General features: G+C 42.0%; 1 protein-coding gene across 3 annotated transcripts in view; it reads left to right on the top strand.

Moving 5' to 3' along the window:
- The window catches only part of SLC38A6 (solute carrier family 38 member 6), a 67,964-nt gene that overhangs the window by 28,165 nt on the left and 14,774 nt on the right, over nucleotides 1-25,025 (top strand). For all 3 annotated transcript variants that reach the window (XM_058655608.1, XM_004597632.4, XM_058655609.1), the window contains exon 6: nucleotides 14,669-14,747. In XM_058655608.1, coding sequence (XP_058511591.1) covers nucleotides 14,669-14,747 — 79 coding nt within the window. The remainder of the gene's footprint in view (nucleotides 1-14,668; nucleotides 14,748-25,025) is intronic.

Below are 25,025 nucleotides of genomic sequence, written 5' to 3'. Positions count from 1 at the left end.
TCTCAGCTCCTGGCTTTCTCTCCGTCCCACCTTGGCTCCTATAAGGCATTTGGGGAGTGAACCAACAGATGAGAATTCTCTCTCTGTGTGTGGCTCTTTGCGTGTGTGTGTGTGTGTCTGCCATTCAAAAAAGTTTTTGGAAGTACTGTTAAAGGTACTAAATGTCTTAAACATTTAAATCCAATATATGTAAATTAAGAATGGGTGTGTTGTAAAGTAGTACCACAGTGCTGAGCAAAGCCTTAATTTTTCTCACCAGCAACTGGAGTAGTAAATAAAGCTATTATTGTAAATACAGAGGGGCTGGCATTGTAGCACAACAGGGTAAGCCATTACTTACAAACGGCACACCATATCAGAGTGCTGCTTCAAGTCCCAGCTGCTCTGCTTCCAATCCAGCTGCTTACTAATGCACCTAGGACAGTAACAGATGATGGCCCAAGTCCTTGAGTCCCTGAAGTTCATGTAGGAAACCTGGATGGAGTTCCTGGCTTCTGGTTTTAGCCTGGCCAGTCTCTGGCTCTTTTGTCGTTTGGGGAGTAAACCACCTGATGGGACATCGCTCTCACCCCGTTATTTTTACTGTGTCACTCTGCATTTCAAATAAATAAATAAATCTTAAGGGAAATGCACCGAGAATGCTGACATGCACTTTGGATCTCACTCAAGGTGCTGTAGGTATGTAGTGATTTAAAATAGTGGATAGACAATAGGGTTTTTTTTCCTAATGGGTTTAGGAGAAAGAGAATATGAATAACACTCCCGATGGGTTCAGTCCCCAGATGCTCACAGTGTTTTGAAGGGATTAATGGAGGCAGGCAGGAAGGGTTCCTACAGCTGGGAGCCAAGAGCACAACCCGGGTCTCCCGGGTAAGGACTGTGACTGGAGCCATTGGACTGTTACTGCTTCCTGAGGTCTGCATTGGCCAGAAGCTGGACCAGCTGGACCAGGACCAATGCCAAGCACTTGATTCCAGGGTCTTAATCACTAGGACAGAGACCTGCACCAATGATGATAGCTTTGATAACATTTAGCTCTAATGCCCAAGAATGGTGAACTATTTCACATCAAATGTTATATAGCCCAAACTCCATCTCAATTCCTTGGTCAAGGAAAGCATCAACATTCACTGGTGAGTTGTGCTGGCAATGATTTTGGAATCCTGAGTATTCATGTTTCAATTATCTGAATTTTAATGGAAAAAAAAATAGATTATTTAGTAAGAAGCCAGGTTTTTATTGTTTTGTTTTGTTTTTGCTGTATCAAATAATTTCTTGCTAACACAGTGGTTTTTTTTTTTTGAAGGTTTATTCAGTTTATTACAAAGTCAGATATGCAGAGAGGAGGAGAGACAGAGAGGAAGATCTTCCGTCTGATGATTCACTCCCCAAGTGAGCCACAACGGCTGGTGCTGCACCGATCCGAAGCCAGGAGTCAGAAACCTCCTCCAGGTCTCCCACGCGGGTGCAGGGTCCCAAGGCATTGGGCCGTCCTCGACTGCTTTCCCAGGCCACAAGCAGGGAGCTGGATGGGAAGTGGAGCTGCCAGGATTAGAACCGGCGCCCATATGGGATCCTGGTGCGTTCAAGGCGAGGACTTTAGCTGCTAGGCCACTGCGCCAGGCCCTAACACAGTGTTTTATACTTCACAGTAGAAGTCAAGAAAATCAGTCTCTTTCTTTATAAATTTATGTAGTGTAAATCATTTTTGGATATGTTTTGGAATAATTTATCTCATTTAGCAAATATAAACACTGGTAGTATTTCTGACTTTGTGTGTATATTGTGATATTTTCAACACGTCATTATCCTTTCTATATAAGTACCAAAAGCCATCGCATTATGTGCTATTAAAATGAAACGTTGTTTAACAATTTACATAGAACTTAGACATTGGGATCCAAATTGTGCCCCATGTTGTACTTCCTGTATCTTTCACCCTGACTTCTTCCTTGTTCTGTGATCTTGTTTGTAACTGTTGTGGGACAAGATCCTGTTTTAGCCTCTGCTCCTCTTGTGGCTGCCCTCCCCTGCCAGATCCCCACACTCCTCCAGCACACCCCTTTCCCTCTGAACTCCATGCACCCAGCCTAAGTCCCGGGGACTTGATAAACCCTTGTTTTAGTGAAGCTAAAGTCTAACGCTCAATACCCCTGTTAACCAAGACTGTTGAAGATCGCAGACTTTCGTGGCTTCAGATATCTCAAATACTGAGCATGAGATATTAAAAGGGGGATTAGTTCAGTATTGTTCCAGAGGGCAGAACCGGTTTTAGTGAACAACAATCCACAGAGAGATTTAGGTTCCTTTTGGTGCTGCCTAACACAATTACAAAGGGGTAATTTGTAATAACTTAGAATTAATTTGGCTGGTGCTTCTGGTGTCTGAGGAGGTCAGTGTTAAGGAGCCACATCTGGTGAAGGCCTTCTGCTGCCCATAACATGGTGGAAGGGAACACCACCTGGCCACGCAGGCCTCTAGCCTGTGTATGATTTGAATTAATCCACACATGACCTGATCACTCATTGTTGGGCCACAACCCCCAACATTGTTGCCCTGGGAGTGATGTCTCCAAAATGTGAATTTTGGGGACAATTTTAAACCATTAGCAGATATCTTTGCAACTAAGCCATTTGTCAGTGGAAATGGCCCATACTCTTTTAAAATGCTTTTTTTTCCCCCTGGAAACATTCATTAGCTAGTTGTCAGAATGTTCTAGAAAGAATTCTTGCATTTGGTGATTGGATAAACCACCAGTTGTCCAACTTTTCAGTGTGTTGATTTGCTTGATTACTTATTTCAGAACTTTTTATAAGAAGGGGGTGGGGTGGGAGGTGGCACAGTTTCCTGTCAGGTTTAAGCTACTGCCTACAGCACCAGTGTCCACATATGAGGACCAGTTTGAGTCCTGGTTATTTCACTTTCAATCCAGTGCCCTGCCAGTGCACCTGGGAGAGCAGCAGGGTTGGGGCCCTTTCACCCATGTCAGAGACCCAGAAGAAGCTCCTAGCTTTGGCCTGGCCCTGTCCCAGCTGCTACAGCCATTTGAGGAGTGAACCAGCAGGTCCAAGCCCCCCTCTCTTTTTTTCTTTCTGTGTCCCCCACCTCCAAACACTCTGTAACATCCTTTCAAGAAATTAAATGCTTTTAAAGTGATTTAGAAACAGTCAAATCAATTTCTATTGTCTCTTTAAATTCAGAAAATACTAGTAATATTTTCTTTGGTTTTTACAATGATGTCTTCATGACTTTTTTCACATTAGTTAAAAATGTATTTATAGAAAGCCTACCTTGATGCAAATTTCAGAACTATTTTCTTAGATATGTGTAAATGTTTCCTTAATTATAATAGGCTTGGATGCTTGCCCTTGCGAGCGAAACACGGAGTGGGAACTCTGGTAGACTTGGACTTGGGCTCTCCCACCTCTGTCTTTGGGCAGCCATGTATCTTGGGGAAGTACCACATTCATTCTCCTGGGTTCTCCAGTGTTCGATTGCTGTGTATAAAGTGGAACCAGGGAGCTTGGGGTGGTCCATTTATATTATAAAATACAAATTCTTTTTTTCATATCTTTGTTAATTTTATTTTTTAGAATGATTACATGATTGATCTGGGTGGGAAGGATTGAGGTTTAGGGAAAACTGGGTGAACTCATTGTTTGCAATTTTGCTATTTCTTTTTGTTTTTTTCTGGAGGAAGGGGAGAGACAAGGGGGAAGCCACACACAACTTTCCAAACTTCCCAGAACCCACGGATGAGGAACCGCCACCTCATATCCACCCAGAGACTCAATGTGTACATATTCTGAGGGTTCTGCCTAAGTGGTTTGGATAGTTCTGGAATGCTGTCAGTTTCGCCGATCCAAGGATGATGTCACCCTGTGAATGTCCATTGGCTGATATAGTAAGCCTCAATTTTCCATTCACGAAGATTACACAATAAAAATTCTAATTCAGCACTTTGAGAGGTACTAGTTCTTTTTGGGCATTAATATATTTAACTACAGGAAAGCTCAAAGAATTATACTTGATTTAAAGGATTATTTGCCTTTTGTTAGATATTTTTAATAAATTGATAACAGCTGCCCTAAAAGTCTTTATAGCTACTATCCTTTGTCACTAGGAAAAGAGATGCTTTTGGAGATTGGCATTGTGGCATAGTGGGCAGAACCACTGACTACGCTACCAGTATTCCGCATAAACACTGCTTGGAATCCCAGCTGCTCCACTTCTGGTTCAGCTCTCTGTTTATGCACCTGGGAAAGCTGGGGGGAAATGGCCCAAGTGCCTGACTTAGAAGTCTTGTGGAAGACTTGGAAGAAGCTCCTGGCTTCTAGTTTCAGTCTAGCCAAGCGCTGCCCATTCCAGCCATGTGAGGAGTGAACCAGTGGATTTATGATCTCTCTCACATGTGTTAGCTCTCTGAATCTCTGTCTCTCTCTCTCTGTCTCTCTCTGTCTCTCTATCTGCCTTTCAAATAAAATAAATCTTTAAAAGAAGAAGAAAAGAAATTTAGTCCTTAGGAATATCCTTTAAGGCAGCCTCTTATACTGTCAAGCCCAAGTCCAGAAATTTCAGCAATACGAAACAGTTCCTAAGCAGTTACTAGACCACGAATGCTTGAGAAGGGACAACATACAAGGGACCTCCACAAACCTCAGGGAAAATACATCATGTAAAACCTATGCATGGGGCCTGGCGGCGTAGCCTAGTGGCCAGAGTCCTAGGGTTGAACGTGCCAGGATCCCATATGGGCGCCAGTTCTAATCTTGGCAGCTCCACTTCCCATCTAGCTCCCAGCTTGTGACCTGGGAAAGCAGTGGAGGATGGCCCAAAGCCTTGGGACCCTGAACCCTTGTGAGAGACCTGGAGGAGGTTTCTGACTCCTGGCTTCGGATCGGTGCAGCACCGACTGTTGCGCTCACTTGGGGAGTGAATCATCAGACGGAAGATCTTCCTCTCTGTCTCTCCTCCTCTCTGTATATCTGAGTTTGTAATAAAAATAAATAAATCTTAAAAAAAACCCTATGCATGGATTTTAAAAATATTTTGTGCCAAAATAAACTTATCTTTTAACTCCATTTTTCAGTAACTGTAAAGTAGGCTCATATTTTCTTGGGAAAATCTTTAATATACTGTGCAAATGACTTTAATGTTATTTCAAAATCGATCTTGACTTTTGTTCACTGAACTCAATTGGATATTAACAAGTTTATATGTGATGTGTAGCATCAAATTGAATGTTTGCCCTACATATTGTTTGTCTGCATATAATGTAGTTCAAAGAGAATTTTTCAAAAGATGAGATGTTCATTATTAGTATAAATGATTTGAGTTTTTGCAGTAAACATTTTGAATTGGAAAACAACGCAACAGATCTTTTTTTTTTTTTTTTTAAGATTTACTTATTTGGGCCCGGTGGCGTGGCCTAGCGGCTAAAGTCCTCGCCTTGAAAGCCCCGGAATCCCATATGGGCGCCGGTTGTAATCCCAGCAGCTCCACTTCCCATCCAGCTCCCTGCTTGTGGCCTGGGAAAGCAGTCGAGGACGGCCCAAAGCTTTGGGACCCTGCCCCTGTGTGGGAGACCCGGAAGAGGTTCCTGGTTCCCGGCTTCGGATCGGCGCGCATCGGCCCAGTATCGGCCCGTTGCGGCTCACTTGGGGAGTGAATCATCGGACGGAAGAGCTTCCTCTCTGTCTCTCCTCCTCTGTATATCCGGCTCTCCAATAATAATAAAATCTTAAAAAAAAAAAAAGATTTACTTATTTATGTGGAAATCAGAGTTAGCAGAGAGACTAAGAGAGATCTTCCATCCGATGGTTCACTTTACAGATGGCCCCAACAGCTGGGGCTGGATCAGGGCACAGCCAGGAGCTTCATCTGGGTCTTTCAACTACTTTGGTCAAGCTTCCTAGTCCTGTGCCTGGGAAGGCGGTGGGAAGGTAATGTAAATGCCTGGGTCCCTGCCACCCAGATGGCGCACCTGGATAAAATTGCTGGCTCCTAGGCAGCCTGCCAACACCTGGCGGTTGCAGTCATTCAGGGAGTGAACCAGCAGGTGGAAGAACCCTGGTTCTCTGTCTCTCTCTTCCTCTCTGTCTCCCTCTCCCCCTTACCCTCTCACCTTCTCCTCTGTATTTCTGTCTGATAGATAGATAGATAGATAGATAGATAGATAGATAGATAGATCTCTTAAAGTAGCAGTTTTTCAAGGTTGATCATATCCTCATGTTAGCATAATCACAATCAATGGAGCAAATATGTAACTTGATCACTTAATTAGGTCTGGTCTCAATCCTTGCTTGATAATTCCACTTCTAACATCTTTATTCCTTCTGATCTTAAGTAGCAGTGCTTGAAAAGCTGTGGAAAGAGCAAATGCTGAGGAATTTTACAGCTCCATAGGGATAGGAAGGATATTTTTGTTTTCTCAACTTGAGATATATTCAGTGTGGGATGGCTTTGCCAGGATGGACCCATTCTAAGTGAAGGAACATCTGGTTTTAGATTAGGCAGTCATGTCTGAGATTAATATGTCCTTTTACTTTTGTAAGGTGTAAGCACTTCTCAATTTCTTCTTGCAATAAATCTATGAAAAAAAATGTGTTATTTTAGTAGTTATTTAAAAGAGTTACTAGAGAGGGGGAGGGGAAAGGGAGAGACCTTCTGTCGGCTGATTCACTCCCCAATTGGCTACAGGAGTTGTGGGCTGGGCCAGGTCCAAGGCAAGAGCCAGGAATTTCATCCATGAAGTCATACCAGTGTGCACAGGGTTGCTGGCATTGCAGGTGGAGACTTAACCCACTGCGCTACAGCACTGCTGGGAGAAAAACTGTGAGAGACCTTTAAAAACAACACGATCTGGCTAGTACCCATATCCCACATGAGCACAGGTTCCATTCCTGGCTTCTCCCCACCTCTAGTCCAACTTCCTTCTAGCATGTGTGGGAAAGCAGCAAACATGGCCCAAATGCCTGAGCCTGCCACCCACCCATGTGAGAGACCCAGATGAAGTTCCATGCTCCTGGTTTGGGCCTGGCCCAATAATGGCCATTGCAGTCATTTTGAGTCATTTAACCAGCAATACAAGATCTCTCCTCTTCTCTCCCCTCCCCTCCCCTCCCCTCCCCTCCCTCCCCCCCTCCCCTCCGTCCCCTCCCTCCCCTCCCTTCTCTCCCTCCATTCTATGTAACTCTGTCTTTTGAATGAATAAGTTGCTGTTTGTTCCATGGGTATTTCAGTTAATACCGATTTTATTCTCTACATCTTCATGGTTCAAAAATCAAAACAATTTGCTCATTCGTTTACGTCCCTAATACCTAACATATAGTAGGCATTCAGTAAGTGATATTTCTTATAGGAAGAAAGGATAAGAAAAAAGGGATTTATCGAGCAGCAAGTGTGGGTCACAAGGCATGTGGACCAAAAGCTACTGTCTTCAGGTGATCTCTAAATTCTATAATGGAAAAATTGCAACTTATTAAATATAGAATCCTTATTGTAAAATTATAGAAATCTCTGCTTTTGGAAAGTGAAGTTCTGTACTGTAAACTACTGCTTAAAAGCAATTCCTGGTCCCCCCCCAATATTAATGAGTTGTGGTTTTGGAATAGGCCCAAACCAAAGGCAGCCTTACGCTGCCTGTTCCCCCCAGAGCTGGAGCAATATTTACTGACTCATTGGTTTCTGGGACACAACTCAGAAAAGAAGTATCTGGGATCTTAATATTTAATACTATTATAGGCAAGATAGTTGTAGTTATAAAATTTGAATTTGGTGGGGCCCAGCAGCGTGGCCTAGCAGTTAAAGTCCTTGCCTTGAACGCGCCCAGGATCCCATATGGGCGCCGGTTCTAATCCCGGCAGCTCCACTTCCCATCCCGTTCCCTGCTTGTGACCTGGGAAAGCAGTCGAGGACGGCCCAAAGCTTTGGGACCCTGCACCCGTGTGGGAGACCTGGAGGAGGTTCCTGACTCCTGGCTTCAGATTCGCGCAGCACTGGCTGTTGTGGTCACTTGGGGAGTGAATCATCGGATGGAAGATCTTCCTCCCTGTCTCTCCTCTCTATATATCTGACTTTGTAATAAAAATAAATAAATCTTTAAAAAGAACTATTAAAAAGATTTGAGAATTATGGTGGATGGCACCATTGTTGTGGCATAATGGGTGAAGCCACTGGCTGTGACATTTACATAGTGGTGTTTCTTTGCGTCCCTGCTGCCCTGCTTTGATCCAGCTCCCTGATAATGGCCTGGGAAAGCAGCAGAAGATGGCCCTAGTGCTCGGGCTTGGCCTTTGCCACCTATGTGGGACACAAGATGAAGGTCTTGGCTCTTGGCCTCAGCCTGGCCAAGCGCTGGCCCTGAAGCCATGAGGGGAGTGAACCAGCAGGTGAAGTCTTCCTGTTGATCTGTCCGTCTCTGTCTGTCTCTCGTTCTATCTCTGTAACTCTGATGCTCAAAATAAATAAATAAGTCTTTGAAAAATTGGGAAAACTGTAAGAAAAAATAAGTATAGGTGATTCCACATGGTTCTACTGACTGTGCTTTTAATCCTTGAACTCCTGAGAACAGATCATTCAGTAGTCTAGGTTTTCACTAGAAGTCAGAGTAAACCCTAATTCATTTTCTCAGTCAAACCAGAGAGAGGCTCTAAAAGTACGTGATTAAAATAAAAGCCAAGTCAACTGATGTATCTGATTTCATATTTTGCCTGACACAAAACATGGATGAGTAGGGGATCCTAGGAGTGCATGAAATTCTGATTGTGCTCCTGTTAAATATGCGTGAGAGAGCCTATGAAAATGTGTCACATAATGGTCTTCCGTTAGCTCGTTCAAGCCCCCTCCAGTCTTCATGAGGAGTAGAGATTTAATGCTTGCCATAGATTGTGAAAGAATAATCCTAAGTACTAGCGAAGCCTTCTGAAATTATTAAAATGACCTAGATTTTTCATGAGGCACAGAATCCCAGACCTTACTCTAGCAGCCTTGTGTAAGAGTCATTCAGATGAACTGGTTTGTGTTGTCCCTCGGGAAACCCAGAATGGGTGTGCTGTTATAGCGCCACCTGCTGGTCTGCTCATCTGTAACCAAGCCGCTGATGCTCTTGGTGGAGGTGTGGTCCACGATGTGGAATGCACTGTCCCAGCATAGAAAAGGTGCAGGAAATTCAGGAGTCTTTTTCACAGTATGTCCTCTGACAACATTTACTTATAACGTGTCATTTTAAAAAGGAAGCATGAAAGGATTTCTTGGTAAAGATTTCTACTGATTCTTAGGATTTTCAAAATAGTAGATATTTTGATCACTTTTTATTCAAAGTTGGGATTATGATATATGATAAAACAAAGACATATTTTTAGGGGCACTGCGATGGCTCAATTGGCTGATTATCCACATTCAAGCACCAGCATCCCATATTAGTGCTGGTTTGTGTCCTGGCTGCTCCGCTTCCCATCCAGTTCCCTACTCATGGCCTGGGAAAGCAGCAGAAAATGGCCCAAAGCCTTGAGCCGCTGCACCCACATGGGAGGCCTGGAAGAAGCTCCTGGCTTCAGATCAGCTCAGCTCCGACCACTGCGGCCATTTGGCGAGTGAACCAATGGATGGAAGATCTTTTTCTGACTCTGCTTTCTGTAAATCTTTCTAATAAATCCTTTTTAAAAGCATATTTTTATTAGGATTGTAGGGAAACATTTTCCTCCATATATTTTTGTGCAGAAGGCAAGGAGGTGACATTGTTTTGAAATTTGATTTTTTTTAAGTTGCTCTTTAAAAGGAGGTTGTGGTATGTACTATAGAAGTGGGTTAGAATTTCAGAGTCTTTTAAACATTTAGTGGGAATACCAGGTAAATAAAACATGTTGAATAAACCGGCTACTATCCATGACTAAATAGGTTTGAAACAGAAATGGAATCTCGGAGCAGGAAAGGTAAACTTCTTTCCTCCCGTGACACATCTGTTTGTTTAAGGATAACTCACTAATCCTTTAAGAAATTTAGGAACTTAACCCACATGCTGAAAACCTCATTATGTTCTAAAAATAGCTGTAAATGGGCACTGTTTCAAAGCCTACCAGTTCAAATTCCTACCTTCATACATGTATTTTAAATACTTAATTAAAAGGATGATTATGTTTGTGATTTATGATTTCTTATACCCAAACTCCCATTAAGACTTGGCCTTGGCGGGAGAGAGGCAAATTGCCTGGTACAGGATTTAGGGGCAAAGGTCATGGCTTTTGTTTTTAATTTTTAGATTTCACTATAGTCTTGAAATCTCAAATGTGTGTGGATAGGAAGCTTTCTGTTCAGAGCCACCAGCATAGCTGTAAATGCAGCAGGATCGTAGGAGTGGGTGAGACGGAGTCTTACCAGGGAAGTCCTTGAGGCTTGGACTTCCCCAAACCAGTCCCCAAACTCAGATGGAACACATTGGCAATAAAGGTCAAGGTGAAATGAAAGCTGTAGTAGAGCTTCCTGATTTCCTTGGAACCCCACTGTAAAATTCAGCATTCAGGTGTAGTTTGTTATTGACATGCCAATGGGGAGAAACATCCGAAGGGCCTTTTTGACAGATTTTTTTTTTTCCTTTTGCTTTAGTTGATTATGTATTCACAGGTTTGTTGCCACACTTGCCAACAACATACTCTTAGAGAACCTGTCTCAGCCCAGCCTGGCTGTCTCCCTCTTCACTCGCTCTGCCAGTTGGTTTTTTAGGCCTTCATTTATTCATTAAAATCAGTGCTGTGTAGCTCACAGGCTTGTGTGAAGATTAAATGAAGGAATAACTTACATATCACATCTCACTTACTCCTAAGGATTTTAACAGGCACCCCAAAAACAGAGATGCGAGCAGTTCCATTGGGCTTCTCCCACAGCACCCCCTTCCTCTGTGGCTGATATCTCCCCGGGCAGCCCCTGTGTCTTAAACCGTGTGCTTCTCCGACGATTTAATCAACCGGCACTTTGCTCCTTCTTCTTTTTTTTTTTTGGAATGAAAAGATGTTTATTTTGGTGCAAAAGATGTTGAGATCCATCACATGAGACATCCTCAAGGGATTCAGGGAGATGTGTATTACGATAAAACTGCATGGATTGTAAATTTGCTCTCATAAAAATAATCTTTTTTAAAAAATTTTTACTTCTTTTTATTTTTATCGTTTTACAATACAGTTCCATAGGCCCTGGGATTTCCCTTGTCTCCTCCCCAATTCCCTCCCCCCTCACTGAGTTCCCCTATATTATTACTATAGTATAGTTCTTCATACACAGTCATATGTCCCTCATTGCGGGCATGGACAGTGGCAGAGAATCCAGTTAGCAGCATGTTATTTAACTTCATGGCATTGTAAATTTCTATTTTTCTTCCTGTTGTTGATTTTGTATTGTGGCTTTTTCATTTAAGGGGATGTACAGTAACTGTGTAATGGAGACTGTCAAATCCAGATGTGAGGATACAATGCAGTATGCACCCCTACTTCCAGACAAAGATGGACTCCCAATGAAACTGTTTACTAGAGCTTGACAATAGAATGCTGGACTTTGCTCCTTCTGCTGCCTAATCTGATCTTGCCCAATTTTAGTCATTTCTTTATATTACAGTTGCTTCTCTGTGAGGTTTTTAAAGAATGCTTTCACTTTTCAGTTAGGCTAACGAGGTTTTTTTGTTTGTTTTTGAACTATTATTATTTCCTTCCCAGAGAAGTTTCTAGTGAATGAGTTGCTTCAAATGAGAAGGGAAGAAGCATTTAGTTAATGTGGTAAGGCAGGGGATGCACACTGTCATGGAGGTGTGGCGTTCAGGTGGCCGTTGGCCCTGTGGAGGCCAGAACCAGTTCGGCATCACCGGAACGCTAATGGATGGCCCTGCTTCCTTGTTAATTCAGAGTACAGCATGGCGTGTCTTGTAGTGGGAGTCTGTACCATGTGTCTTCGCCAGCAAAAACCACTTACAAATTCTTGCTTACGACCTGTCTCTGAGATAAGTCTTACAAGCTTCTGCCACTAACGGAAGACACGAGACACAGCTATTCGGTGTCATGAACCCCTTGGTTGAAAACAGTGGGTCTGGGAGCTTTCTTGGCGTGAAAGTGCTTGGTTAAAAAAAAAAAGTTTTTGTTGGTGAATTGCATAGTGTTAATGTCTTTATTTTACTTCTTTAATCAGTTTTCTTTCCCACTGTGGTGAGCTCTGTTTGGGTTCTTTTTGTTTGTTTGTTTTGAGAGAGAAACAGTGTTTGAATTCCTAAAACTATGCATGATTTTTCAGACCAGAATCTAATAAAATGGGACTTCTGTTTGACAGCCAAAGAAAGAGTTAAGGCCACCTGGAGGATATAAGCACTCAAGTGATTAGCCAGGGGCTAATAGAAATTCTGGAAGGAATGACAGATTAGATTTTAGGGAGAAATAGGATCTCAAATTCATTGAAGCTTTTTATAACTAAAGATCCAAGAGAAATAATAGAATATTACTGAAAGAAGTGAATGTCTGAAACTAGAAATTCAGGTGGTGTTGGATTAACCCGAGCCAGAAAGACTGATGATGGACAGGTAACACTTGAAATCCTGTAGGAAGTCTCCTTCCTTGTTTTCAGGGGACTTCAATCTTTTTTTTTGTAAGATACATGTAAGTCGTTCTAGGCCATTTTTAGCAAATTCACCTTATGATGCTCATCATTGTGCCATACATGGATAGTTGTTTGCAGTAAATGAGCTATTACAGACTGCAAATCCTTGAGTGGAGAAGGTTAATGTAAACCTTCCCTCCGTGCCCAGTGGATCGTGTTTTTCTTTATGAAAATACAGGTACTCGGCAGCATCCCTGCACGTGCAATCAGCCCTAATACCCCCGGACAGTTTCCAGATGTGCTCAGCAGGCCTCAGTCTGCTGCTGTTGCCGCTGCAGAAAAAGGAAACTGCAGTATATGTGTGTGTGTGTGTGTGTGTGTGTGTTAGAGAGGAGTGATTATTTCACTGTTGCAAACTTCACTTTGCTCTGAGTTTGTGTTACTTAGTTAAAAATAGGAGTTTGAATCTTTCTGTGTGCAGTATTTCCTATATTCTTACAGATTTGCACACAAGCTGGTATTTTTCTCGTTCAGCTTTCAGATCATCACAGACAGCACTCTAATTGGGAAGTTCAGCTACGTCTACATCTACCGATTGCGAAATATGCATTTTTATAAGTCTTTGAGCCTTTGAATCAGATTTTCCCCCAGATTTTTGTCTCACAGACTTGGAATTCGCTTGTGGTCTTAGTTTTTACAGGTCCATTGAGAAAGTGAAATGTTTCCTGAAATATAAATAAGCATTAAAATTAATGTGTGCGGTGTTCCCTCCTTCTTCTGCATGGGCCTTTTTTTGTTGTTGATTTTTCTCTTTAATGTGTAAATAGTCTCCAGGGAAGGAGAGATTTTTACTCTGTTGCACTGCAGTTCTGACTCCAGATCCTTTGTGTTTGTATTTATTGAGACATTTAAGCTTAAACTCAAGTGTTTGCATATAAATGAGTTCTGTATTCTGTAACCATATTCAGACTTTTCATAGTAAGTTCATAGAGATTCTGTTTCTGGACCTACATAAAAAAATGACCATTGTTAAAATGCTATAAAAGCTAGTTATGACTTGAATCTTGTCAGATGAATATAAGAATCATGTTCTGATTACGCAATACTGATGAGACCTGTTAATAAAATGAGATGAAAATTGGAATTTTATCTCTTTAAGATGCTTAGTGGGTTCTGCTAAATATTTTCTGATGTGTTTTAAGGACTGTTTAAAATATAAGTCATTTTGCATTCTGTTCTTAGAATATGTATTCATAATGTATTTATAATGTAGGGAATAAATAGCCAAAACGGGAGAAAAGGGGCATGAGCCTTCTGTGGTGGGAGGAGCAGAATTCTGGTATAAAAGAACAAATGCACTTATTGGTCAGACTTATTAAACTGTTGTTTCTAAATCATTTGTGACTAAAGAAACCTCTAATACCTGGAACATAATGTCTGAGAGCTTTTGCAAAACTTCAAACAAAATTTTGTACAATAAATGGCGTATAATTAAGAACTTTTCTCTTACCTACATAATTGCTTTGAACTTGAAATATAAACAGAGAATACTTCATGAATTCACCAGTTATTCTTGTCTCGGGAGTAACATTTCCTTTTGTGGTATGTATCTTTGGGATAGTCCATGATGAGTTAACCTTTCATCTATTGCCATAGCTCTAATGGATATCTATGTTCTTAAATAACCTTTTCTGTAAAATGATCAAAAATTAGGATGGGCATTACAGCCCAGATGGTTAAACTAGCATTTGTGACACCTTTGTCCTAAATCGGAGTTCTCCCGGGCTCCTGGGTTTTCTGCTCCCCTGGCTCCAACTTGGCGCTGCACGCTGATGCTGACATTTGGGGAGTGAACCAGCTGATGGAAGCGCTTGCTTTCTCTGTTTGTCTCTCTCTCTCTCTCTCTCTTTGACAATCTTTACATAGTTGATTAGGGCACAAAGGGTCAAGAGCTGTAGCTGAGGTAAAGGGGGAGACAAAGGGAGAAGCTCTACCTAGCCTCCCTCTCTCTTAGTCTGCCTTTCAAATAAATAAATCCTTTTTAAAAATATTTAAAATTATACAACTCTAACAGGAACTCTTCTTATTCCTTTTACAGCCATGTCATCTTATCTTTTAATTATTAAGACAGAGCTTTCTGCTGCTATTTCAGCATTTTTGCATGGAGACTATACTGGGTAAGAAAAACTGTTTCATGTGTGATTTATTTATAATTTTAGAAAATTTCTATCAAGGCCCCGTGGCAGGTAAATACATATAGTCTTCGCCTTCAGCACACCTGCAGATTAGACAGAGGCAGAAAGGAACAGAGAAGGAAACTCTGAGCAGGTGTTTGCCTTTTGCCGGAGTGGTAAAGCTCTAGAAGACTCCTGGCATTCCGTGGGAGTGGGCCACAGAGCGTGGCAGGGCTGAAGTTGGCTTTGGGGAAGGAGAAAGAAGAGCATGCTGGGGGACATGAGTTTTGAGGTAGAGGCCAGGGAAAGGCTGAAGGTGCTAACAGGAAAGATCTTCAACTCGGGAGGAGAACAAGTAATATTGCTGTCACTTCTCAGCAAGTCAGTAAGAAAGAAATGACATCTATACACATACCTATGGCAGATTACACACACACATGTAATTAAAATGAAGTAGCAATCATTATATGATACAGTATAATGAGAGATATATATATAATGATACAGATAGCTACTTTTCATTTCTAATACTATTATAAACAGTGATAACTTGCATCATATATTCTTTTTCGTTCTTGGTTTTAAAAATACTGGGTTCTGAGGCCAGCACCATGACTTTGCAGGTTGCCCTGCCACCTACAGTGCCAGCATCCCATATGGGTACTGGATTCGAGTCCCAGCTACCCCACTTCCAATCCACCTCCCTGCTAATGCACCCTGAGAAAGCAGTGAAGGATGGCAAACGTGTCTGTGTCCCGCCACCTCCATGACCCCAGAAGAAGCACCTGGCTCCTGGCTCCTGGCTCCTGGCTGTGACCTGGGCCAGCCACTGTGGCCAGCTGTGGAGTGAACCAGTGGAAGGCAGATGTCTGTGTTTCTATTGCTTTAACTCTGCCTTCCAAATAAAGATAAAAGATAAGTTTTAAAGAAAAAGAATACTACATTCTAAAAACTGTTGCTGCTTCTTCTTAATGAGGAAAAGACTAATTAGGACATTGCTTTCATTGTACAGAACAAGAGATTTTGAGATAAGTGAAGTTGAAAGAAAAGGGTGAATCTTACCAAGTTGTTGCACTGAGATTTTAGACTGAGTCACAAAATTTGTCAGGTTTCTAGACAGAGTCAATGCTTTCTGTTCTGTCCATTTCCTGTTCACTAAGTCAGGAATTGAAGTGCTAGCCACATAACTGTCAACCTTAGTTGTCATTACCTGGCATACTAAGGGTGCCATACGTTACCTTCCTGGGATGGTCAAGTAAGGAGTACACCTGCACAGACTTTTGATAGCACAGTTTCAATGTAGAGGATCGACACATTCCACAGTCACTACAGATGGAGTTTAATAACTGCTAGGAAGCCAGCTTAGAAGTAATCTCAGTGTAGCACATACATGGTTTACTGTTGTTTGGATGTGTTCCCTCCCACCTTTTATTTTCGTGAATTTGATGACTTCTTACGTTTTCTTGATGTAATGTGTCTTTGTGGAAACAGAAGTCAATACAAGCACATTTTCTAGGAATATCTAAAGTGATGTGGGATAGCGCTGACAGGGACACGTGTGTCTTCTTCTTTGAGCTGTCCTTTGGGGAGGGCATTGGCTATGGTAGTGAAGGTGCTGCGTGGGAAGCCCACATCCGACTACAGCAGGCCTGGGTCCGGTGCTGGGCCCTGCTCCCAGTGCCAGTTTCCTGCCAGTGCACTTGCTGGAGACCTGGGTCGAGTTCTGAGTTCCTGGTTTCAGCCTAGCCCAGACCTAGCTGTGGGCGTTGGAGGAGTGAACATTGGATGGGAGAGCTCTCCCCCTGGCTCCCCCTTTCTCTATCCATCTGCCTTACAAACCAGTAGGTTTTTTTTTCTTTAATATAAAGTTATTTTTTACTTGAGAAGCAGATTCACACAGAGAAAAGGAGAGATCTTTTATCCCCAGGTTCATTCTTCACATGGCAGCAAGAGCCAGAGCTGAGCTGATCTCAAGCCAGGAGCCAGGAGCTTCCTCCATCATCTCCCACGCAGGTGCAGGAGCCCAAGGACTTGGGCCATCCTCAGCTGCTTTCCCAGGGCATAAACAGGGAGCTGGATCAGAAGCAGAGCGGCTAGGACTCGAACTGGTGTTCATATGGGACACCAGCACCTCAAGCAGAGAATTAGCCTGATAAACCACTGCTCTGGCCCTGAAATAAAGCAAATTCACTAAATAGGAATTGTACTTTATCATACTCCATTTTTATCAATTGTCATCTATGTGATTGGTGCGTTTTTTTCTAGTTCATTTTAAAAGCAAAAGACAAAAATTAACTCATTCCATTCATAGTAGTAGAAAATTGATTGAAATTGTTATATTAGGATCTGGCATTGTGGCATAGCAGGTAAAGCCACCACTTACAACACTGGCATCCCATGTGGGCACAGGTTGGAGACCCAACTGTCCCATTTCTAGTCCTGCTATCATGCCTGGGGAAGCAGTGTAAGATGGCCCGAGCACTTGGGCTCATGTTCTCACGTGGGAGACCCAAAAGGAGCTCTAGTCTCCTGCTTTGGCCTGGCAGAGCTCTGGCCATTTTGGGCACTGGATGAGTGAACTGTATCTCTTTCTATCCCTCTCTCTCTCTCTCTCTCTCTCCACGAAAGCCTGACTTTCAAATAAATTAAATAAAAGTGGTTAAAAACATTACTTTACATGCTAGTTAGACTTTTGAACTCTGCAGAAAGGTACTATGGCAGTTTGTATCATCTTTATGATATTTAAAATTACATGCCTTTTTAGCAACTTGATCTTATTTTAACTATATATAATTACTTATTTTTGGATTTCAGAGCGTCAAAGAACAATAATGACAAGTTATATTAATTGTTTAGAATTCAGATTAATCAGTAATCTTTACATTCTAGTACTGTAAAATAGTTGAGACACATGTTATGGTAATTAACTGTATTATCCACATAGAGCAGTTTGTTTCTAGGTAAAGTTACATAGCAGTATTCACTTCTGTGAGACCAATTTGATACTGATATGCTTCTATTAAGGGTTTGATTTATAATAAATTATAATTAAGATCTTTTAGGCATGCTGATTTTCTGGGTTTTCTGAATTTGATGTATCTATGAAATGTAATCTTTTATAAAGATGTTATCAGAAAGAAACTTTGTATTCATTACGGTCTGATTTCAGAAATTGTGATTAGAAGTCAGGAGCTATTATGATTATACCGAACTTTTATAATCCCTCTGTATTTTTCACAAAGTATCTTGTATTCTTTACATCTATGGCTGTTAAAAGTTGGAAGCTCTCTGTTAACGTTTAATGATCTTGTCAGGAGACTATGATTGACACAATTAAGTTGTCTTCCACTTGAGTTACAGAATTGATATGGGATGTGAGTAAGACCCTAATTCAGAACATATGGTACCCTTGTTCTATTCCATTTGAGAGTGAAATTAAAGCTACTTATAAATAAATCTGGTTTTCATTAAAATATGGAAAAAACATCTAGATGCCAAAGCATTTGCAGTACAGCTGAAGGTTTGTGCTCTGTATTTCATACTTGGAACATTTTTATCATATAGGATTAAATCCACAGATCAAACAAGTTTTCTAGGAAGCACAGAAGTTTTTACTCTTAATTCTGTTGTGATATATTTAGAACACCATAGGAAGATGGGTTCTGTCGGATTATTCTTCCCTATACCCCACCCCTAGAAAAAATTTAAGCTTAAGATATTTTTCCCTTAATTCTTTGTTTAAGGACCAATGTTGCACAGTGGATAAAGCCACTGCCCACAATGCCAGCGTTCGCATGTAAATGCCGGTGCGTGTCCTGGCTGATCCATTTCCTAGCCAGCTCCCTGTTCATGGCATGGGAAAAGCAGCAGAAGAGGGCTTAAATGATTGGGCCTCTGCTGTCTCACAGGAAACTCATTCAAAACCTCCTGGCTCCTGGCCTCAGCCACGGCCATTGCAACCATTTGGGGAGTGAGCCAATAGACTGAAGATCTCTGTCTTGGCATCTCTCTCTGTAACTTTGAATTTCAAATAAATAAAGATGGATTGTAGGCCTAAGAAATCCATTTATTAATATGTGCCTTTTGAGATTTCTTTTTACTTGCTTGTATTGCTTGGTCTGAGGTTTAATTTTTAAAGTTGAATCATTTCTGTTCTTTGAAAATCTCCATTTCCAAATACAGTTCATGATGTGATATTCGCATGAAAAATCAACCAACTTTAGGCATTACTACACTGCCTTGTTGCTGAATGGTAAAGAAATTCCTGTAATTGCTTGGCTTATTTAACATGAAGTAGGAAGCGCAAAAAGTGATTGATAATCAGTGGCCATGCCAGGGGTAGTGTAGTGATATTTTTTGTTTTTTGGTTTTCTTTTTAAAGATTTATTCATTTTTATTACAAAGTCAGACAGAGAGGAAGATCTTCCGTCCGATGATTCACTCACTAAGTGACTGCAACAGCCGGTGATGCGCCCATCCGAAGCCAGGAGCCAGGAACCTCTTCCGGGTCTCCCACGTGGGTGCAGGGTCCCAAGGCTTTGGGCCGTCCTGGACTGCCTTCCCAGGCCACAAGCAAGGAGCTGGATGGGAAGTGGAGCTGCCGGGACTAGAACCAGTGTCGATATGGGATCCTGGGTACATTGAAGGTGAGGACTTTAACTGCTAGACCACGCTGCTGGGCCCAAGTGATATTTTTTGATAAAAATCAAATGTTGGGCACAATGCAGTAGCCTAATAGCAGCCAAAGTCCTCACCTTGAGCATGCTGGGATCCCATATAGGCGCTGGTTCGTGCCCCATCCAGCTCCCTGCTTGTGGCCTGGGAAAGCAGTTAGGGACAGCCCAAAGCCTTGGGACGCTGCACCCACACAGGCAACCTGGAGGAGACTCCTGGCTCCTGGCTTCGGATCGTCTCAGCTCCAGCCATTGCAGCCACTTGGGCAGTGAATCAGCGGACGGAAGATCTCCCTCTCTCTTTCTCTCTTCCCCTTCTCTGTAAATCTGACTTTCCAATAAAAATAAATAAATCTTTACCAAAAAAAAAAATCACATTTATATTAGGAATTTGAAGTTCAGTCCTGTCAAGTAGAGCGTAGAAGGCGCAAACATGGAATAAATGAGACAGTGCCAGAAAAACAGTGTAAGTTTGGAGCCACTCCAGAAGGTGTGTTTCCACCGCTGCTGTCCTTGAGGTCATGGAACTCTTGCTGATTTGACAGAGAAGGTGAAATTGCTGAGCCGAGTGGCCTTTAGCTCTGTCCCCTGTGACCCCGAGTCACCCTGGAAGGAGCTGAGTTCCCTTCAGACCTACAGTGCAATGCTTCCATCAGTCATATGCTCCTCGTGGGCACGAATGATCACGACCTGAAATAGTGTATTGTTGTTGCAGGATTTCAAAAAGTGTTCCTTTATTCTCACACGAGAGAAAATTGTCCTGGGTGCAGGGATTAGCACGTCCCCGTGTGTACAGCTGTACCTGTGTTAGTACTTGCCTTCTTTTGAAAAATTAAATTTGCTTATAGCCATTTTTTAAAATTTCCTTTTATTATGGTAAAACTACTTCCATGAGATCCACGCTGCATCTCCTGTGCACAATGCCACGTTGTTCCACAGCAGGGGCAGCAGGATGCTGGGCTGCCTGTGCTTCAGAGCTCTGGGGGCTGATTTTCTCCTGGAACTGCGGCTGGGGCTGGGAAAGGGGCCCAGACACGGAGCCCTGGGCTCTCCACCAGCTTTGGAAAGGTAGTTGTCAGGGGTTTCTCAGGGATGTTTTGAAGTTCTTATTTTGATTCTGGTTCAGAAATGGTTACAAATGAAACATGTCGAACATCATTTTGTGTTTTTGTCATATGTGCTCTTGATCCTTCCTGCATGCCAGCAGCTGAGGGCATGCGCAGATGCCAGGAGCAGAGCTTCAGGTGCGTTAGAGTTCAAGAACACTTGTGCTTGGGCCACAGCTCCTGGCATGTGCATTTCCTAAGGACACAGTTGAGAGGAGGGGACGCTGTGATCATGCTGCTCTTTCTGCTGCTACTCCTTCACTTGTGTAAAAGCTGACAGCAGCCACCCAATTCAAGGTGCGTCGAAGAGGAACTGCCTGTAATGTCACAATACACTTAAATAGAAGAGCCATGCACTTGTGACTGAAGGACTCTACTATTGTAATTATATAGGAGAACTGGAGAGGGTGGAGGGGGAGATCTCTGAGCCTGTGGAACTGTACCATGAAGAATTTGAAGCAATCAACCAACAAAGCAGCCATGGACATTGCATGTGAGCCTGGGATTGACCCATGTAGAGAAACATCCTTTCTTAGTGTAGCATGGCAGTGGGAGATTCGGGGTACCTAATGATGCGGTAAGAGACAGTGCATGTTTGCTAGGTGAACTTTTTGTGACCATTGACCCCAGCGCCCATGTCAGCATGGCTTCACTTTGTTACTGCTGTGCGAGTGTACGTGGCGATCCTTTAATATAAAACTATGACAGGGATTTAGAAAGAAAGCAAACAAAAAAGCACATGTGATATTTTTACTGCTCTGTTTTCTTTGAGCTCTCCCAAGAAGTTTAAAAATGTATAGTTAGGGCCTGGCGGCGTGGCCTAGCAACTAAAGTCCTCACCTTGAAAGCCCCGGGATCCCATATGGGTGCCGGTTCTAATCCCGGCAGCTCCACTTCCCATCCAGCTCCCTGCTTGTGGCCTGGGAAAGCAGTCGAGGACGGCCCAATGTGTTGGGACACTGCACCTGCGTGGGAGACCCGGAAGTGGTTCCTGGTTCCCGGCTTCGGATCGGCGCGCACCGGCCCGTTGCGGCTCATTTGGGGAGTGAATCATCGGACGGAAGATCTTCCTCTCTGTCTCTCCTCCTCTGTGTATATCTGGCTGTAATAAAAAATTGATAAATCTTTAAAAAAATGTATAGTTAATAACCATATGTTCTGTGTTTCTATCATTAGAATTTTTGTTGTTGTTTTACTAGGTTGCATTGTTTTAAAGATTTATTTATTTAAGACAGTTACTGAGAAAGGGAGGATGAGACAGAGAGGTCTTCCATCTACTGGTTCACTCCCCAGGTATCTGCAACAACCACAAATGGGCCAGGCTGAAGCCAGGATCGAAGCTTCTTGCAGGTCTCCAACATGCGTGCGAGATACCAGCCATCTTCTTTTGCTTGTCCTAGGGGCCAGGTCAGAAGTGGAGCAGCCAGGACATGAACCAGCACCCCTATGGGATACGGACAGGACCTGTACTCACTACATCACAATGCTGGCCCCTAAGTTGTGTGTTTTTGAAAGTGGCATAACTTTCCGTTGATTGTTTGGTTATTGGCCTCAATATGTTCTATTGCTTGGTATATATGTTTCCTCCCATCCTGCCCCCAACTGCTTAACACCGTAACAATACTGTTTTCAACCATTTATTCTTCCATTTTAGACTTTTCTATTTTCGGTTATTAAAGTAGCTTGCCACTGTGTTTGTTACTGCACCTGCTGTGAATGACCAGTGTTTTTCCTAAGAGAGCACTGGTTGACAGGGTCACTAACAATATGGAAGATGAACCATAACACATCCTGGGATAGTGCTTGTTAATAATCTTGCTGTTATGATTTCAGCATCTCACTGTTCCTTCAATCCACACCAGCGATTGCATTTCTCTCCATGTGCATCTCATGGCTTGTTTGTCATTTACATCTAAATGTACTAAAGTCTTGGAAAATTAACTTATATTTTTTTAAACTTCCACATGTGTGTTTCATATTGAAAAATTAAAGCCATATAATATATAAATAAGGGGAAAATAAAAATTTCTCATATTACTACCACATAGAAATAGTCACTTTCGGTATTTTAAGTATATCCTCCTGACTGAGTTTTGAATTTTCATCCAGTTGTATTTTTTAATGAACAAATGCAGAATTACACTATACACTTTTTAAATTGGTATTCTAATGCCTTCATATGAAAATTTAATATTTTTTTCTCTCGTCACTTATTCTCTTTCCTGGAACTTTGGATAACTATAGAGAACTATGAAGAACATTACTCATCCTTCTGTTGTCTAGACATCATGTCTATCATATATTGTAGCTTTTTCCATTTTATTTATATTTTTCCTAAAAATTAGTATCACACTACACATACACACACAGAATGTTTTTTTTTCTTTTTTTTATTATTATTATTTAACTTCATTAATTACATTGTATTATGTGATACAGTTACATAGATACTTGGGTTCTCCCACCCCCTCCCCAAACCCTCCCACCATGGTGGATTCCTCCACCTTGTTGCATAACCACAGCTCAAGTTCAGTTGAGATTCCCCCATTGCAAGCATACACCAAACATAGAGTCCAGCATCTTATTGTCCAGTCAAGTTCAACGTCTTCTTAGGTATACCCTCTCTGGTCTGAAGACAGAGCTAGCAGAGTATTATCCCAGTCAATTGAAAGCTCCATCATACCATCAGCAAAAATTTACATCATTATGGAATTAATTGACATAGTAATGAGTAACCAACATGTTGAAAGTAAACACGAGTTCCCAGCCACCTTCTGTGACCACCTCACCTATACTTCAATTTAGTTTATACACAACATATAACATTCAAAACATAACATGTTATACATAACATCATATCATCTTAAATTAAGGCAAACATGTGGTATTTAACCTTTTGTGATTGGCTCATTTCCCTTAGCATTATGGTTTCCAGTTTGGCCCATTTGGCCACAAAGAACTGCATTTTGTTTTTTTTAATAGCTGAGTAGTATTCCATGGAGTAGATGAACCATAGCTTTCTTATCCAATCCTCTGTTGATGGGCATTTTGGTTGCTTCCATGTTTTTGCAATTACTGATTGTGCTGCTATGAGCATAGGAGTGCATGTTGGTTTCTCATAAAACAATTGTTCTGGATATATTCCTAGGAGTGCTATTGCTGCATCATACGGTATGTTGAATTTGAGTTGTTTGAATATTCTCCATACTGATTTCCATAGAGGCTGTACCAGCCTGCAGCCCCACCAGCAGTGGAGTAGGGATCCCTTTTCCCCGCAACCTCGCCAACAAGTGTTGTTGGTGCTTTTATTCATGTGGGCCAGTCTTACTGGCGTTAGGTGGTACCTCATTGATGTTTTAATTTGGATTTCCCTTATTGCCAGGGAACTTGAGCATTTTTTCATATGTTTATTTGCCATTTGGGTTTGTTCCTTTGTGAAGTGTTTGCCCATTTCCCGTGCCCATTTCTTGAGTGGCTTGTTTGTTTTGACATTTTGGTTGTTTTGTAGCTCTTTGTATATTCTGGAGATCAGCCCTCTATCACCTATGTCGTGTGCAAAGATCTTCTCCCATTCTGTGGGTTGCCTTTTTACTTTGTTGCTTGTTTCTCTAGCTGTACAGAAGCTTCTTAGTTTGATGAGGTCCCTATTGTTTATTTTGGTCTTGATTTCTACTGCATTTGGAGTCTTTTTTAGGAAGTGAGGGCCTACCCCTAAGTGTTCCAGTGTGTTTCCAACATTTTCTTCCAAAAGTTTGAAGGTTTCTGGATGTAGGTTTAGATCTGTTATCCATTTAGATCTGATCTTAGTGTATGGTGAGAGATGTGGATCTATTTTTTTGTTTCTGCAGGCTATTAACCAGTTGTCCCAACAGCATGTATTGAACAGACCTTCCCATTTGCCTGGATTGTCGTTTGTCTTTTTGTCAAAGATTATTTGGCTGTATCTGTGTGGGTTTCCTTCTGGTGTTTCTATTCTGCTGCATTGATCTTCCTCTCTATCTTTGTGCCAGTACCACGCTGTTTTGATAACCACTGCCCTATAGTATGTCCAGAGGTCCGGAACCACACACAGAATGTTTACTGAATATTTGTTATATTTTTATTTCCAATTGTCATATTGCATGTTTGTTTCCAACATTCATTATTATAAATGTTTCCAATAAATATTTCTTTGCAGAACTCATTGTTCTTTAAAAAAGAAAAAAGAAAAAAAAAGCAACACTTACTTGTTTATTTGAAAAAGAGGGATGGAGATCTTTTATCCCCTGCTTTTCTCACTCACCAGATGGCCACAGCCATCAAGGCTGGGCCAGGCTGAACTGTGTCAGTGACCCCCACGTGCGTGGCAGGAGTCCACACGCGTGAACCATCTTGCTCTGCTCCCACATTAGCAGGGAGCTGCATCAGAAGCTGAGTAACCCAGACTGCAACCAGTGTCCTCCTAGGGAATGCTGGTATCACAAGTGCCAACTTAACTCACACTGCGTCTCAATTGGACCCCA

This window comes from Ochotona princeps, chromosome 26 (genome assembly GCF_030435755.1).
Source record: "Ochotona princeps isolate mOchPri1 chromosome 26, mOchPri1.hap1, whole genome shotgun sequence".
Classification (NCBI taxonomy): Eukaryota; Metazoa; Chordata; class Mammalia; order Lagomorpha; family Ochotonidae; genus Ochotona; species Ochotona princeps.
This window is presented reverse-complemented; position numbering and strand designations above follow the sequence as displayed.